General features: G+C 42.5%; 1 protein-coding gene, 1 non-coding gene and 1 pseudogene across 2 annotated transcripts; 2 read left to right on the forward strand and 1 right to left on the reverse strand.

Moving 5' to 3' along the window:
* Positions 1 to 1,411: 1,411 nt before the first annotated feature.
* Positions 1,412 to 7,892, reverse strand: LOC133928540 (probable cellulose synthase A catalytic subunit 1 [UDP-forming]). Its single transcript, XM_062374929.1, has 14 exons — positions 7,607 to 7,892; positions 6,753 to 6,948; positions 6,355 to 6,545; positions 6,114 to 6,198; positions 5,832 to 6,021; positions 5,196 to 5,462; positions 4,749 to 5,094; positions 4,531 to 4,668; positions 4,316 to 4,441; positions 4,014 to 4,226; positions 3,678 to 3,936; positions 3,294 to 3,490; positions 2,808 to 3,158; positions 1,412 to 2,435 (listed from the first exon to the last, which is right to left on the reverse strand). Exons 1-14 carry the CDS (start codon positions 7,694 to 7,696, stop codon positions 1,848 to 1,850), a joined length of 3,237 nt encoding a protein of 1,078 aa, XP_062230913.1. The 5' UTR covers positions 7,697 to 7,892; the 3' UTR covers positions 1,412 to 1,847.
* A 5,221-nt stretch (positions 7,893 to 13,113) lies between these two features.
* Positions 13,114 to 13,252, forward strand: LOC133929973 (small nucleolar RNA Z247). The gene has a single exon (XR_009911694.1). It is a non-coding gene; the product is annotated as a small nucleolar RNA Z247 (small nucleolar RNA).
* Positions 13,253 to 15,337: 2,085 nt separating this feature from the next.
* Positions 15,338 to 17,789, forward strand: LOC133929739 (wall-associated receptor kinase 2-like; annotated as a pseudogene).
* Positions 17,790 to 18,467: the final 678 nt, after the last annotated feature.

Consider the following 18,467-nt stretch of genomic DNA (forward strand, 5'->3'; position numbering starts at 1 on the left):
TAAAATGAATATATCATGCTTAGCGAGGCTTAGGTCATCGGTAAAAGTTAAGCGGTGATTCGACCATCGTTCGTGAGCTTAGGGCTTACTCTTATTTCACCAATACAATGATGATAATGGGATGTGTAAGTCGGTGTGGATGAGATATGATTCGAGCGGGTAATAGGATTTTGCCTAACACTGCCAATAGGTATTTTCACCGTGATCTATCATGTTCATCATGTTTGTTTTTCTTCTGCTTTTGCCATGTAATATATTAGAGATATATACGTCGGATACACTCCTGCAGTATGATAATAATAGTCAATTTGTTTCAGTTCATATTATATCTAGAAATTAATTAAATCTAAAAGTGTGTATTTATCTAACATTTTTTCTTTTGTTGAAATGTAGACAGTAAGCAATTTGTATTTCCTTTTCTCAGCTCGTTGGTTTGACCCATATAACTTGCTTGAGCATGCATACATCTTTTTTTATTATTTGAGTTACAATTTTGCATGAACAGTTATTATTGTGCGGTAGATTTTACTATTGTCAACCTTTACCTTTTCTATTAAACACTTTTTATTTTCTCCGGTTTTCGAATACCCAACAAAAGAAAACCCTGGTCCATCACTAGTCCTAGCTATGCATGCTGGATTTCTTCCCCTCCCGTCACACATGTAGTACAGCCACACTGCTGCGGTGCTGTTGCCGGTACATACATGTCCATGTCTATGCATGGGAATAGAGCACCAACACACTAATACAATTTAATTAACTAATTAATTATTAAAATAAATTAAGTTGTACTAGCGTAGATTCATAGGCTTATCTCTATCCATGCCACGCCGAATTCTTCTAGTCTAGTTGCATTGGGCTAAAGTATTGGTTGGTTAATTCATCACACGCTTTGTTTGTGAAATTGCTATTAATTTTTCCCTGGTTAAATTCCCTGAGTTTCGACCAGCTTGCCAAGTTGTTGGGCTGCACAAGCTTTTTTCTTTTTTTTTTTTGCTTTCTTTAAATGTTCAGCATTGAAGGATAGTGAATTGTTTTTTTGTTAGCTTACATTTTTAGGTAAGTTAGTTGGTATATAATAGCTTAATATAAAAAACTATCGTGAATTGCCCATAGTTCCCACTAGCTTAGGCTTGAGTGAGTTGATTGATGCATAGTAGCTTCATATCATAGCCAAAGTTCGCAATTTAATTAAAAAAAAATTAGCATCCGCTCTGATTTCACATGAGGACTAAGAGAACCTCCACATGAATAAAGTGTTGAATTACAAGTGATTTTTCCGTATTACACCATAAGCTTAGTCTTGTGCATAGTAGCTTAATAATTCAGTTTGATGGCTTATACATGCCAAGGGATCACAGCCCATGTTTTTCAAGCAGTACACATAGCACTCACAATCAGCCAACCAAAATTTATGCAAGTAATTCATAATTTCGTAGTCCAGAAACCAAAAAACAAGAGCGTTACATAGATGTGCTAAAATATTACAGTGTTCACAAACCAAAGAATGTAATCAGAATCTTTCCGTATAAATAACAGCATCGCCATAGTATGTGTGGACAATGTTCCCTCAAACAAATGATAATTTACTCTAAACATCGAACACCACGTATGAAAAAGCAAAATTCACAATTTACGCTACGGCGTCGCAGGCAAGGGAGGAGGCTTCACAGTTAGTATTCATCCGCAGCAACGCCGAAGCTGAAGAAGCTAATAAACAGAGGCATAACTTCAGGATCCGTCTTCATCTACAACAGAAAAAATGTCCCATCTAACCTCCTCAGGTATTTACACGAGGGGGTTAGATCTTTGATTGAACCTCTACGAAGAGGGTGTTACAGTCTCGATCAGCAGTTCACGCCACATTGCCCCAAGGCGGAGGCTTTCTGTGTAGGGGAGATGAAAGGGTCGATCTTCACCCACAGCAGGGAGAAAATCGATGCGAGGAGGATGGACCAAACGATGACGATGGTCGGTGTGCGGTTCTGCCTGCCCATGAGACCCTTGAGGAAGGGGTAGAGATGGAGGATCACCCACATCGAGAAGAAAAGCTTTCCGAAAAGTGGGCCCCAGGATTGGTAACCACTGTTAATGGCATATGAAATTCCTGCCACCATGCCCACCAGGTTAATGACAAGCACGGTGGTCGGAGGGATGAGCAAACTGGTCCACTTGAACACGTATAGCTCAGCAAAGTCGCCATCCTCATCAGATGCCTTCGAGGTAACTGTGAAGTTGGTATCAATCCCTGCCAACACTTTCAGCAGACCCTGGAACACGGCGAAGAGATGGGCAGAGGTGCCACCAATGACCCAAAACTGCTCGTTTCTCCACCAATCCTCAATGCCAACACCACTCCATCGGAGCTCCAATATACCAGTGGCAAAGATGGAGGCGAAAAGCAGAATAAAGAACATCCCAGCATAATTACTAATCTGCACATCACCAAAAGATATGAACATTAGAGAAAGTTGACCAAATGATACTCAATGGAAAGGGTTTCAGCAATGCAGACATTTGACTAAGAATATAGACTATGCTGAACTAGAACTTGTGACAGCACAAAGCATTGTCATAATGCCAAAAAAAAAAAAAAAACTCTATATTTGAGTCAGAAGAAAAATACCAAGGGAAAACAGGTACTAGCGACTTCTGCCTAAATGTCGTTCACTTTATGCTAGTCATTAGTTAAATGCGATGACGGTTATACGGTACATGACAAATGAAGAATAATGAGGGCAACAGAGCTGCTATCTAACAGTTATTGAATAGTAATGCAATGAAGTAAAGGGCATCTTGTGACTAACCTCAGGAATGATAAATTTATTGGTGAGGAGACAGATAGCAGGAAGCACACAATAGGCAATAAGTGGAATGGATGTTATCGGATAAACTATGGTGTTGATGTAAGCCAGCCTTTCCAGAAGTTTCAAACGTCCATTGTAACCATACCAGATAGGACAATGTCTGCTAAGCAAAATTTCAACTGACCCAAGGGCCCATCGGAGCACCTGGTTAAGACGATCGGAAAGATTGATTGGTGCAGAACCCTTGAAACAAGGTCGTGGTGGCATGCAATAGATTGACATCCAACCTCTTGCATGCATTTTAAACCCAGTCAGAATATCCTCTGTAACTGAACCATAGATCCAGCCAATCTGAAACCACATAGAAGGAAAATCACATTCGAGCCTTGGAACTATGAAAATGGGGTTTTATGCTATGATACGAAGTTACAAAAACAATTAACTCAACAGTACAAAAGAAAGAAAAATTATGCTTTCCCCACTAACCTCTTTTCCCCATTCAGTTTTGTCCTCATATCCACAACTGATTACATGGATAGCTTCCTTTAGTAGAGAAGCTGGGTTTGTTGAAGGTGGTATGCCTCCTTGAGTCATAAAGGTGGATGCGATAAAAATTGGAGATTGACCAAAGCGTTTCTCCAATTTCCTCTGGGACATAAGCACTGACCTTTCATCCTCATAACCTAATGGAATTCCAAAAGTGAGATCAGCGGAAGCCAGCCAACTTGACTATCTCAAGATTCTTTATTGTCCAAAAACACAATAGAGAGAAGCATGTTTGATGATGCAATATAAGCAATGATTGTTTTAAGCTCTCTAAGAATAAATGTAAGGTAAAAAATGCACAATAGCAAGCGCACAGCCACACACCTTCAATACCCTCTTCTATATCTTCCATGTTGAAGATGGGAGCTGAAGATTCTGTTCTCTTCATAATACGGTTTTGACTATCCATATAACTCTTGTTCCTTTTCTTCCTTCTACCACAGCAGCTCTTAACAACAATGTTAGGTTCCAGATCAGCTTCAGTCAATACAGGATCATAGCCATACAAAGCCTGCCTATTGAAACAGCATCCTGTTCCCACATAAACTGGACCCTGAATGCCATCTAGTCCTTTCATGTTGATCTGCAAAACCAATACATGTGAGCCATAAAATTTTGTTGTGATGGTTAACAAAGGCACCACCAGTCCATCAGACTTACATCAAAGAAGACTATGTTGCGATTAGCATATCGATCATGCAAGTCAATGCCATCAAATCTTTGTGGAAACTGAACATAACAAGTTTTCCTTCCTAGAGCGGGGTCCATCATGAAGCACATTGCTTCTCTAAGAGCTTTGCTGCTATTGAAGTAATGGTCACAATCCACATTGAGGAGATATGCACCATTTGTCAGCACAGCAGATACGCGAATCTACCCATCAGCAAAAGGGATACAATTAGTATGGAACAGATAAATACAGTGCACTGTGTAGAAGTGAATCATGGAAGAGAAAAGCATACCAGTGCATTCATTGCACCAGCCTTCTTGTGATGCTGGAAGCCTGGTCTCTTTTCACGAGAAACATAGACAAGACGTGGTAATTCATTGCCATCAGTGTCAAGACCACCACTGTGCCCCAAGAACACCTGATTTCCATGCAGAGCAAGTTTAATATATAAGATCCAGGCTACATCCAATATTTTAAAGAAATAGCTTCATTTGAAGTAAAGCACACCTGAATCATTCCAGGATGGTCCCTTTGATTATTCCCAGGCCAAGCAGTTCCATCAGCCATGGTCCACCCCTCTTCAGGCACTTTCTGTGCTTTGGCAACAAGAGCATTGATTCTTATTTTGAATTCTTCATACTCTCTCTGAAACAAAGCGTATACAAAGTTATAATCCAAGCAAAAGGTAGAGCAACAGTAGTGTAACCATAAGATTTGCAGCTTACCTTCATTGCTCGTCTTTCCTTAACAAACGAAGGTTGGATTTTGTCCTTTAGGTAATCTATTTTTTGAGCAAAGTAAAATTCTGGAGCTCTTGGTTCAATGTTGTGCTTCTTGCAAAAGGGAACCCACTTCCTAGCAAATTCTGCAGTTTCTGAGAGAGACTCAAAAGTCAACATAGCTGAACCATCATCAGAAACATAGCATGACACCTTGTCAACTGGGTAATCTACAGCAAGAATGGACAAAACAGTATTGGCTGTGATCAGTGGAGGTTCCTTCAGTGGATCCACTGTACTGACAAAGACATCAATGGGAGCCAGCTGTGATGGCTCTCCCTCTCTGTCATATCTGCAACATTGGAATTAGGCATCTCAGCACACAGAACATCCATACAACAGCATTTCAGTGCCCAAAATCCTGAAGAAAAGTGCGCCAATATTGTAGCTTACCTCAATGCAAGCCTGTCAAGGTATGTTTCACGGTTGATTGGATACCATTTTGGGAATTGATCTAGAAGCCAAGACAAGGCAAACCAAACCTCGCAGATAACAGATACTAGCCATAATCCATAGGCACCGTGCACTGGATGAGTGACACGATATTGGAAGAAGAAGCACAGGATGATAAGCCGGAGAATGATCACTATCCGGTAAAGGTTGAGCTGGTTTGACGGAATAGGCACAATACGGCTCAAAGGTAGCCGTGCATCATCAACCCTGCCACAGAGACAAAAGTACACATACTCAGTTTCTTTAAAGCAAAATCTACAATAAACATGAATGTGTGCACCACACTGGTAAAGGTTAGCCAAAGGAAAAAATTTTGATCCTGATCTACTCAGAAATGTAAAACTATTTCCTAGTCCTTGATTGACATGAAGAAAAGGGCTTTCTGTTTGACTTCCATTTCTGAGAACAAATGCCACTCTAATGCCCATTTGAGTTCTCTTCAGTGTACATTGGCATGACATGCCCCCTGCTAGTGCATCCCAAGTCAGCATACCCAATGTGAAATTCTATCATGCATACCTAAATGCACTATAAGTAGGAAGTATAATAACATAGGCAAAGGAAGGTGGTTTATACATTTGCATATCTTCACCATTTGAGCCAGTCCCTTCCATGTCTCCTCCTCTTGCCTCAGGATATTTATTTGTCACTTGCATCATATTTTTGTCCTGTTTAACCCTCCAGCTCTCAACTCTTTCCTTCCAGTCAACGCTATTAAGCCCATAGGAATTCAAGTCTTTGGAGGGGTCAACAATCCTCACAGGAACTGAAATCATAGTAAAGAAATATTAATGCTTTCCAACTAATGTGCAGACACATTTTTCCAAAAGAAGCAATTTATGATGTATGAGAGGATACCTGGGACGCTTGGATCAACATAGCTCGAAGTTGGGCTGCGGATGGAATGACGGTCAGGGGAACCATCAGGAATCTCTCCAGATATCTGAAGAAAAATATCAATATGTTAGTGACCACGAGCACACATTCATACAGAAACAAGTTCAATTACACAAGTAGGTGCACCGCTACACTGTAGTGAACAATGCACCACAGTATCAAGATTAATATCTATACATGAAACGTTCATGACATATTATACCTGTTGCCCACTTGTCAGGCGAGGAATCCTATGATGCAGTTCGTGGTGAGCAGATGAAGACAGATCACCATCTTCTCCTTGACCCTGCAGCTGCCACTCTGGACCTTTCCCATTGCCTTGCTTATAGTTGAATTCATTGTCCAGGTCATCAACATCTTCCTCCTCCTCGTCGCCCTGAACACGAGGGCTACCTAAATTTTGTCCAACAGAAAACAAGAGCAGCATGCATTAATTATTGTCATTGAGAATAAAATTGATAAGGTCTAATCTTAGTTGTCAAGCAATAGCATCATAAACAGTGTCCAGTACACTGCCATTTTTTTTGTTCAAATAAAGAAAGCACAAGATGAAGGCTCCCATATACTATTATTGTACAGGTTACACAATACTCTACTAACCTTTTTGCCTCTTGTATCTAGTCTTGCACTGAGGACAGCACTGGTTCCCTTCCTTGCGCTCATACTCATAGCAAGGGCGGCAGACAGGGAAGGCGCACTCATTGCAGGCAACAAAGACATCACCAGTGGCTGAAACGCCAACAGTGTCGCCACAAATCTGGCAGACCTGCCCATTCACACTTTTCGCCGGTTTAGCCTGCATCAGCGAGATAACAACACAGTCAGCAGACATCCAAACAGAATTACACAAATAGAAGACACAGTCAATCCCTGATGCACTTCACACGTGAGCAACAGACTGGAAATTGATCGGTGATCAACTTGTTTGCTTAGCTTCAAGTTGAGGCTAAGATCCATATGCCGGAAAGAGCGCTTTAGAAAAGATGAATCAATTCCATGGTGCTTAAATTACAAAGGTACATTACAGCAGGCCAAGCAAGAAGGATCTAATTCATCAACGGCGCCATGCTAAGAAACTATCGAGGCACAAATTGCTGGGCAAACTCAGGATCTGAACAATTCGAGGCTGCATTACACTGGATCTCCGAAATAGCGGAGCTCATTCGCTACCGATTGGCAATTTTCCACACGAAGCCGACTGGTCGCGTGATTCCATCACGCACGAACCATTCTAAAATCACCGGGACGGACATGCTCTGATCTACTTACTTACGCAGTGAAACGGAACCATCGCAATGGGCAGTAGAAACGCGAATCTACGAGCAGACCCACAGAAGAAAACGCAATTGGGGCCGAATCACACCTAAACACCGCGACCCAGATCCACCGACACGCGCACGGCACGAGGGGTCACGAACAGAACCGGAGCGAGGACGGCATTGGGGGACACGTACCGCAGAGGCGGGCGCGTCTCCGTCGTGGCGGATCATGACGAACTCGTTGCGGTTGTGCGAGCCCGCCACCATTCCCTTGTTGGCCGCCATCTCCGCTTCTCACCCACCACCGGCACCACCACCGACAAGGACGGCGACGAGGCGGGCGGCAAGCGGAGGTCGATCGGCCCGCGCGGGCCTCTAGAACGGAGCGGCAGCGGCGGCCACTACCATGCCCAGATCCCTCCTCCCCGCTCCCAAGCTGCAATGCCGCGGTGCTGCTGCTTCTCCTTCCTCTCCACACCTCCCCTCTTACATACACACACGCTCGCCCTCGGGTAGTTTAGCCGAGTCGGTGGCAGTCCCCGCCCACCGGCTACCGCCGGTTCCCCACCCGCTGCCCTGTCCAGCTCTCCTGACCGTCGGATGCATGGGAGCAAGGGGCACCAGCCGTCGGATGCATGGGAGCAAGGACGTCCGCGTCGCTGTCCACAGGCTGTCCCCCGCCACGCACGCTGGGTGTGGGGCCGGGTTACCGGCTGCAGCCGGTCGACCTGTCGGCGCCTCGTCGGCGGACGGAATTGCCCTCCTACCTGCCGCTGCTTCCTTCCTGGTTTTTTTTTCATTTTCTTTTTTTATGAAGCAAAGGGAAAGAAAATGCCATGTGCACCATGCGTGTCACAAGTGAGTTGGCATCAAGTTGATGATGGGTTTGTGATTGGTAGATTGAATGGATATTGCTGTTAAAATCACAAATATTTATTGTGTCTGTATAGTTCTCGTGTTCAAATGGAGCCTAACAATAGTACATGTTTTAAATTGTGTGCCATTCAAATTAAAACTGAAGTTGGCTCAAATTTGTGGGTAGCACTAGATAGTTTTTTTTTTTTTTAAAGGCAAGTTTAGGAGCTCAAGGGGATGAAAATGATTTGATTCTCGTCCTCTCCTAGTTTGAGAAGCACCACGGATAAGAATAAATTTTGTCTTAGATAGTCAGTAGAAGTGGTTACACCTCAACTTAGGGATCAAACTCTATGATTACTCCTTGTGTCTCGTCAAGGTAGAATTTTTTTAATAGTAGATGATATATTAATCAATAACGAGATGTCTGTGATAATTTTGTTAATCTCTAAACTCTATATTTTTTATTTTAAATATGCATCTACCAGTTTTGTTTTAAAAAAGAAGAGAAGCACCACAGATTTCGTTGCCGTAACTGATTGATCTCTTGTGCAAATTGCAGATGCTTAGACTACCTAACACTCCTCCTGGACAATACGTTCCGCATCCTTTCATTTCAACAGACAACAAAATAAGACAGGCAATCGGTATGATTTTTCCACTCTTGAGATCCAATTTTATTTTTTTGAATGTGCATGGACTATAAAGTAAAAAAGCAACGTGGCTGTAGTTACGTCTTTTTTTAAAAAAAACAATGGTTGCAGGTCCTTCCTGTCTAGTTTTTTTTTTTCAATAAGCGTGTATTTCTTTTAAAAACCGAAAGTAAAGCTTTCACTAACAATAAGTATCTATATGCTTTGCACTCCATGTAACTATCTCCATCGTATTTGCATTTCATATGGCATTGCATATATTCATGGATAACAAAATTGGGGTTTATTCTGCAGTTCTTTTCTGAAAATGTGGCAAGAGCTCTGCCTTTATTAAAAGAAGAGTGAAATAGGGTTTTACACTTGATTACAGGAGAGGAACCTCTGTAAAAGCAAGGCACTAGGAAATTAAGTCATTTGTAAAATAGGAAAATAACTGAGGCAACTAAGAAAACACCTGTTTTTCCGTGATTTGGAGATACTCTTCCACTAGTTTTCAACAAAAAATCCTCTAAAAATGCCTTTGGCAAAAAAAAAATCTTTTGGTTCGACGCTACTTCTCTAGAGCTATTATGCCTCAATTTGATTTGGAAAAGTCAACAACCCATTGGTTTACAAGAAAAGTGCAACTGAAAGCTTGTTTGGATTGAGGATTTTTGCAAGATTTGCTCTAACCCTGCAAAACCTTAATTAAAATTTGTGCACTAAATATGCTCTATCTAACAAGAAAATATATAGTAGTGTGGATTTCTTGTTATGGTATCATGTTGCCTTGCATTAAACCAAAGGGGCACATGAAATTGTGTACCTTCTTTCCCTCAGGTTCATTGGAACCCTTTTTTTTTCTTACAAAAATGGTTCTTGTAAAGCCAACTAAGAGCAGGGAACTAGGGCACACATAAACTCACCAATTAGGATGCGTGATTGACGCTTTTTTTCCCCAAAAGATCAGGGCTTTTCCCTTGGGCTAGGAGGCTAACAACCAAGGAAGGGCATCTGCTCTCCAATTTCTATTCTTTTTTATCTATACACAAATACGAGAATGATTCTTTCGATTCGAAAATGGGTGTCCTATGTAACTTCTGTTTATGTTTATGTTCTCAAAATTAGTCTTTTCTTTACATTATTAAGTTACATGTACCATCTAACTGATCCTAAAAATTGAAAACTGATGAGAAAAAAATGAGCGATACTTCAAGGTAGGTAAGCTTCAAGATGAAAAAAAAAAAGGCAGAGCAGTTTGCAAGGAAGCCGTCAAGCCGCATTCCCTTCCGTGTGTGTGTGGGAAAGAGCTGCACCGCAGTGCTGCTCCTCAAGAGCTAGCAGACTATATAATTTTGCTGCCTCGTGCTTTGCATTAAACTTGTCCGGTAATCCGTTCCTGTCCCAATAATTGCGGTTGGGATGCAGCTTTCCTCGCCGTCGGTGACCTCTTTTTTTTTTCTTCTTGCTCTGCAGCTTCCTCTTCTCTTTTGATGATTGGGTTTGGTTCTTCTGACTCCATGCATGGAAAACGATCTGTTAATTGTCGACACTTGATGGTGTCATTGTTGCAGTACTACCGCTTGATTGTTACTTCTACTTGTTTATTATAGCACCTTTTTTCCTGAGAGCTGTTCTTTATAGCACCAAGGTCATAGAAAAGTTCATGTGGTGTGACAGTGTGTAGGAAAGATATTTGATTGCTAGGTAGTATTGTTTAAGTTATTTCAATGCAAAAAAACAAATTTTAGCTTGGGTGGTTAGTGAATATGGTTGTACCCCCACCTATTAGGATCAAACCATATATTGCTATCTGTGTGTCTTACTAATTTTTTTAATGGTAGATGACGTATGTCGACAGCGAAACGTATGTGGTGATTTTTTCAATCTCTAAATTATGTATCTTCGGTTTTTAGTAAATATTATATAAGTACATACGTGTGGTGATGCAATGTATGTGTATGTCTATGTGTGGTACTAGGGTTTAAAAAATTTTATTTTGGTGCAAGTCAGTCCTCGCCTTGCCACAAAACTTCTAGTGGTGAAAAAAATTGTGCATCAGGTCGAGCCCTTGCTCACGTCCTAGAGTGTGCCATTGAATTCACTTTTTCAAGTGAACTTTGAGCTCTTGATAAAATTAAAAAAGATTGTGCATCACAAGCGTCGGTAACAGTAATGTCTATTGCAGGTGGGAGACAGATTTAGTGTGCTTTATCACAAGTAAACCAATAACTTACGGAAGGTTAAACTTATATAGCTCTCGTACTCCCACCGGTCGAAACACACGACGTTTTGAACCGAGACAGTCTCTAAAGTGTAGCTTCAAGCACTTCTTTCTATTGAAATATATTTGTAAAATATGATTAAGCTATACTATTAATAAAATATTTTTTTAGATAAATTTATACATATGATTCTTATATTTCTGATCTAAATAATTCGAAAGGTTAGTCGAAATATCAAAAGTTTGACTACAACTATGTGAAAAAGGTGATGTTTTCGTGGTCGGAAGAGGTATATGAATGCTTAGCTGGATTTGGAGCAGCATCGACCACCATTGTTTAACGTGGCTATGCTTTGCTGGTCACATGCGGATTTTTAATGGGCGAATGGAACGTGGGGAATATTCACACAGCAGAGAGCCCAGAGCTGTCTCTGAAGTCTGAACCCACATGGCAGACAGACTAACCGAAAACAAACCAAGGAACAGAGAGGCAGATAAGCCAACAAGTACAGTGCATAGGAATTTATCGCTGCAGATACAGCAATTTCCAGAGCATGTACTCTTTCTCATACAAACCAGAGAAACTCACAAACTACCTGTTCGTTTTTTTTAAAAAAAAATAACAAATATGCGCCTAGTTTAGGATTCTGTTTGGAATTAGGATCGGTTTAGAAAAACTTTAGCTTCAATAATTTATAGAGTGAACTATTTGTAATTCTAAAAATTTTTGGAGCTAGAGTTAAGAAAAAACTGAAAATATTTGAGGGAGACATCTTGTTCGTATTTTATACTAAAAATAAATACATATATTACTTTATTTTAGTTTACAAATTCTAAATTCAGTAGGAATCTTGGAGTTGAAGTTTTGTCAAATAGACCCTTACTTTAGATTATAACAATCTCATCTGGTAAAACCTACGTATTTTATGATATTATGGTGTTTGGATTCCTAAACCAAGTTGCTAAATGAGATATTATAGTTTTCAAAATAACAGCACAAGTTAATGTTAATATTATAGAAACAAACATGGATAATAGAATCTACCAAACTTCAATATGTTTTGCTAAACAGACTAACAGATTTTTCGAAACTGCTTTTCCACAAGAACTTCAAGAATATTTACGATGCGCCGCACAAGACAGCAACCTGAGACTGAGCCTAACTGGGAGTACAGCATTACAACTCATCCCTACAGCATTTCTGTTCGAGCTCTGGCTTGCAACTCATGTTGCCAGAAAAGGTCAGGACATTCCGATTTACCATGAGCTTGTGTTAAACGTAGGATTCTATCTCTAATATTGGAGCTGCGCCTCCCAAACTTGCCGTGTTTTCTACGGTTGTAATCTCTCTCCTGTATCCTCTATATATAGCAAAGATCGTGGCCCATAGAGGCCATCCAGCGCTATCAATCTAACATGGTAACAGAGCCAAGGAATTTTTCCTGAAGATGTCGTCCACCACATCTTCTTCTTCCTCCGCCTCCTCTCCCTCCACCACCTCAGACTCGATCCAATCTACAATGTCGAGCACCTTTGCCCCAATCCCTCTCCACCACGCCGTTACCATTCGTCTCACGAAGACAAACTTCATCATCTGGCGTGCCCAGCTCCTCCCTTATCTCCGGAGTACGAAGCTTTTGGGCTATTTAGATGGATCCATCTCTGCACCGGCCAAATACGTTGTCGCGTCTACGGCTGCCGGTGCCGAACAAGTGCCAAATCCGGCCTACACTCAATGGTATGACAAAGATCAGCAAGTGCTCAGTGGCCTGCTCTCCTCCATCTCTGAAGATATTCTTGCCGACGTTGTAACTGCAACTACGTCCAAGGAGGCATGGGACATGTTGCAGCGGATGTATTCTTCTACCACTCGCGCTCGTACTGTTCAGATCCGTGTCGAGCTTGCTATGGCCAAGAAGAGAGATCTATCTGCGGCCGATTATTTTCGCAAGATCAAAGGATTGGCTACTGAGATGGCAGCTGCTGGTTCTCCTCTAACCGATGATGAAGTGATCGCTTATCTTCTCGCTGGTTTTGGCCCTGATTACGACTCCTTTGTCACCTCCATGACGACAAAGAGTGAACCACTCACACTTGATGATGTCTTTGCGCATCTCATGGCATATGAATCTCGCCAACTGCAGCACCAGGCTGAGATGCAACTCCATCATGGTTCTTCAGCCAATTTTGCTGGCCGAGGGGGTTCCCACTACAATCGTGGCCGTGGTGATCGCAATCGAGGCCGCGCTCCGCCATCTCGGGGTAATCCTCCTCGTTTCCCCGATGGCCGCAGTGATGGCCGTGGTGATGGCCGTGGCGTTCGCCGTGGTCCGTCTTCTCGCCCTCCCTGTCAAATCTGTGGCAAACGTGGTCATACTGCGGTAAAGTGTTGGTACCGGATGGATGACTCTTATCAGGACGAGCCTCCCTCTGCAGCACTTGCGGCAACCTCCTCCTACAAGATTGATCCGAATTGGTATACCGATACGGGTGCTACTGATCATATTACAAGCGACCTTGATCGCTTAGCTGTTCGTGAGCGCTATCATGGAGGTGAACAAGTTTTCTACGGTTGTAATCTCTCTCCTGTATCCTCTATATATAGCAAAGATCGTGGCCCATAGAGTCCATCCAGCGCCATCAATCTAACAGCTTGTACATAAACTTTAAGGGCTTGTTTTGAGCGTGGAAATTTTGCATCAAACCAATCAATTGTACTCCTTTCAGTCATAAATACATATTATTTTAGATATGATATGGTTTCTAATTCATAGTTTTTTACCACTATTTTCTACTATAATGTATTTATAAATCCATTGAATTTGTAATATTATGAAATTATTTTTTAAGACAAATCTACACATATGATTTTAAGTTTCCAAACTGAATATTTTGAAAGCTATTATTAATCAAAGTTTTAAAATTTTGATCAAATTTTTTTCTAAAATGACATATATTTATGACACAAGGGAGTAGTAGATTTCGCAAAAAGAAAATTGTAGTAGAATTTGGTTATTTTTCTTATGTTATAAACGGGCCTACTCTAATTTTCATTCCTATGCCAAGAATAATTGTAAGGATAAAATTGATAAGAAGAGAGGAAATGTGGACCCATTTGGTCAAACCAGCCCCCACGTACTTCTCCGGTTGCGGTTGGCCAACCACAACCCATCGACGATCCAAACAACGACGCGGAGGATGGCCGGAGGCGCACGCGTCGCAGCGATGCCATCACGACCAGGTTGGGGGCTCTCCGGCTCCCCACTCTGCCTCGCAGCGGCATCTGAACATGGCCTGGGCGCGCCGACGCCGTTGAGGTCTTTGGGGTTCTTTGCCGTGCCACTGCTCGCACACTTCTTGGACCGCCGTCTTGCCCCGACATGCTCGATGCCAACGGCGAGGGTCTGGCGAGGAGGTGAATGCGTGCGTGCCGGAGCCACCGAGTGAGCAGCCGCACCTCAACAGCTCAGCTCAGTTCAGCAATGTGCTCGCTGCATCGTGCTGTTGGGGTACTTCCCGTTGAATCTTTGATGCCCCTCGGGCCGACTCCAAGAGCAGCAAAACTTCTTGTATCACTGCGCCAACTACTTTTTTTCCTTTGCCGATCGGAGCCTGCCGCAATACCCTCCAGCAGCACCGGTATCTACCTCTACAGGGATACGGGCAGGAGCCGGACGCAGCAAAGTTGCAGACGGAAAAAAAAAAGTTGTATTACTGTAGCTAGAGGATGACTATGGATCTGAAGAGAGAAAGAAAGTAATAAAAGTAGAAAATAAGGTAGTTATTGGAGATAAAAAAATAGAGAATATTATAATAGTATTAGATAATACTATAATAATATTATAAAAGATGATTTTTACAGTACTACCGCAGATAGCCTCACATGTTTGCTGTTATGCCTCTGAGGGATCTCTGGTCTCAGCTTGTCTTTGACGGGGTTTTTCGAGGTGGTCAACTAAGTTACAATTAAACAAATACCCAAAATACTGGGAGTAGGCGTTAGAGTAACCGTGTGTTTGGTTCCTTGTACGTAGTCCCGTCCTGAATCGGCCGGTCCAGCATCGTTTGAATGCATTTTCTATCCCCTAAACTAGTTTAGAACTATCTGCATTCTTACTGCATACAGGATTGCACCATGATGCCCATCGTATATATGGAATTGCGGTTGTACAAGGTGAACCATGGCCCTCTGCTTCATTTCCTCAAAACCATATTATGCGTCAGCTTGCCATAGCAGCGCTGCACCTGTTGCAGCTCCTAGCCGCCGTCACACCGGTGCTCCTCTCAGCCAACATAGCATTGCCCAGTTGCATTAGCAAGTGCGGCGAGGTCAGCATACCTTACCCATTCGGTGTTGGTGCCGGGTGCTACCACGAGGGGTTCAAGCTCACCTGCAACGAGACTTACAACCCCCCAAAGCTCATCCTGGACAGCGCTGGAGCTGAGGTGCTGAATGTATCTCTGGAGTATGGGACGCTGTACATCGACAATGGGAGCACCAGGCTGACAGGGAGAAATTGGTATAGCATGCCATGGGAGATCCCCCTTGACAAATGACAACAGCATCTTTACTGTGTCGGCGTACTTGAACAAGTTCGTTGTCATGGGGTGTGGGTTCCAGTTTCTTGTCAGGCTCCCAGATGCAGAAGACATGGTTGTTGCATGTGCTTCTTCATGCCTGTGAGGCCATTCTGCAGTAGCCACTGATGGAACATGCTCTGGTATTGGCTGCTGTGAGACATCCATGCCAGGAGCGCGCAACTTGACGACTCATCCGTGCCAGGGCGGTTGTTCAACGCCACGGTGATCATGGCGGAGAAGGCGTGGTGGGACAGCGACGGCCATGCCATGCTGTTGCAGGAGGCAATCTCGGATGGCCTAGGCATATCAAGGGGCTTACCTGGCTCCGCACGGCCAGTGGAGACCAAGGCTGTTGTCAACTGGAAATACAGCAACTTGTCTTGTGCAGATGCTCAGAGGTCAAGTGATTTTGGGTGCCTCAGCGACAGCAGTTACTGCCTTGATCACAACACTAACAGATCATCAGGGCACTTATGCAATTGCAGACATGGCTTTGAGGGCAACACTTACATACCAAATGAATGCCAAGGTATGCAACTTCTCGTTGCAAGTCAAGTTCCACTTTCACTGTGTCAAACTCTCGCCGCAGCAGTGTGCTAACTTCTCATCTGTGGTTTGCACTGCGACAGATATTGATGAGTGCGCACAACCAGATGACTACCCTTGTTTCGCTCATTGTATAAATATGGTAGGATCCTATGACTGTATCTGCCCAAAAGGCACCTCTGGCAACCCCCAGAAACCCCATGGATGCATCAAAGACACAGTGAAATTTTCAGATAACAAGATCTCTCAATAAACTGAGCAGCATCAACCGTTGCAATGTTACCTTTCGATATTGACAAAAGTTTGAGCATTGAAGCATTACTTGAAATATATTTGTATTTTCCAGGATTAGCTGTTGCTACAGGAGTTGGCAGCGGTGTATGCCTTGTGCTTCTCATCTTTTCTGCTATTCTCTTAAGGCGAAAGCTAAGAGCCCGAAAAGCCAAACAGTCGAGAGATCTTTTCTTCAGGAAAAACCTTGGGTTGTTGTTGCAACAATTAGTAGACAAGGACATTGCTGAAAAGATGATTTTCAGCTTAGAGGAGCTTGAAAAGGCAACAAATAAGTTCGATGAGGCTCGAAAGATTGGCAAAGGAGGCCATGGAACCGTCTACAAAGGCATTTTGTCTGACCAGCATGTCGTTGCCATTAAGAAGCCAAGACAAACAATTCAAAGTGAAACTGACAATTTCATCAATGAGGTCGCCATTCTTTCTCAAATGAACCACAGGAATGTTGTGAAACTTTTTGGATGTTGTCTGGAAACAGAAGTTCCATTGCTAGTATATGAGTTCATTTCAAATGGAACACTTTATGATCATCTTCATGTCAGTTCTTCACTATCACTGCCATGGAGGGAGCGGTTGAGAATCGCTCTTGAAGTTGCACAATCTCTTGCCTATCTACACTCAGCTGCTTCGATATTGATAATTCACAGAGATATCAAGGCTACCAACACTCTTCTTGATGATAACCGAGCAGCGAAAGTGTCGGACTTTGGAGCTTCTCGAGGCATCCCCATTGATCAGACTAGAGTAACAACTACCATTCAAGGAACTTTTGGATATCTAGATCCGAATTGCTACAACACGAGAAGGCTCACTGAGAAGAGAGATGTGTACAGTTTTGGTGTCATACTTGTGAAGCTTTTAATAAGAGAAACCACATATTTACATGTCGCCAATGGGTGACAGTCTAATGGCACAATTTGTCTTGCTACAGAGCCAAAACAAGCTCTCTGAGATACCAGACCCCCAAGTTGCCAAGGAGGGGGAGGAAAAAGCCAGAGAAGTGGCAGAGGTTGCAGCGATGTGCTTAAGCTCAAATGGGAAGGACAGACCCACGATGAAGCAAGTCGAGATGAGACTTGAAGCACTGCAAAGCGCAGCAACTAACATTGAAAATGATCCAAGAACTGAGGAGCACGCAGTGAACATTCCTTCAGCTGAAGAGAGAAATCGCAATACTGATAAGAACAACATCAGCAGGCGGCTCAGTATGGAAAGGGAAATCATGTTATCGATGAGCTTCCCACGGTAACATGATTCTCTTTGTATATAGATGAAATTTTTAGCGTATTGTTATCTTTACGATGATCTTGTAACTACTGACTGGTGTACATACTGATATTGTGCTCTTCATGCCTTTAATATATGCTTCTAAAGTTCAGAGCTGTACGTTGGCTTTATTTTTGTCCAACCAATTTGTAACCCAGAAACATCGTAATGTGTATGTCTCCTTCTTACTGGTACTGTGATGATGAACTTTGGTCCTTTTCTAACCAGCTGGTGGTTGTTTTTCTTTTGGAGAATCATGGACCTGGGAGCAAAGAACACATTTGATGGTTATGATATCTCAAGATTTTATTTTTTGTGATCATTTTCCTTTTAACCCGTTCCAGTCATGTCCAGTTTGCCTATAGACAGAATTTACGAATCTTTGGTTGGACAGGTTGCTGTATAAACAGTACTTACAAATGTGCATGTTAGCCTGCTCTCACCGCTGCTTGGGGTATGAAAGGGATGTGAACTTTAATTGACAATTTTGAACCTGCAGATCGGTAATTTGGATTTAACTAGCAAGCGTTGAGCTTTCAACTGGTATTTCAAAAGAATGCCAATAAGCCGCTGAGACTTTTTGTTGTTTCTTCTTGGCTCTCCTCGCTTGTATAGCTCCTTCTTTTCCTTCAGGCTTGTCTTGTACAGTCCTTTTTACCCC

Source organism: Phragmites australis, chromosome 9 (assembly GCF_958298935.1).
Source record: "Phragmites australis chromosome 9, lpPhrAust1.1, whole genome shotgun sequence".
NCBI classification, from domain to species: Eukaryota; Viridiplantae; Streptophyta; class Magnoliopsida; order Poales; family Poaceae; genus Phragmites; species Phragmites australis.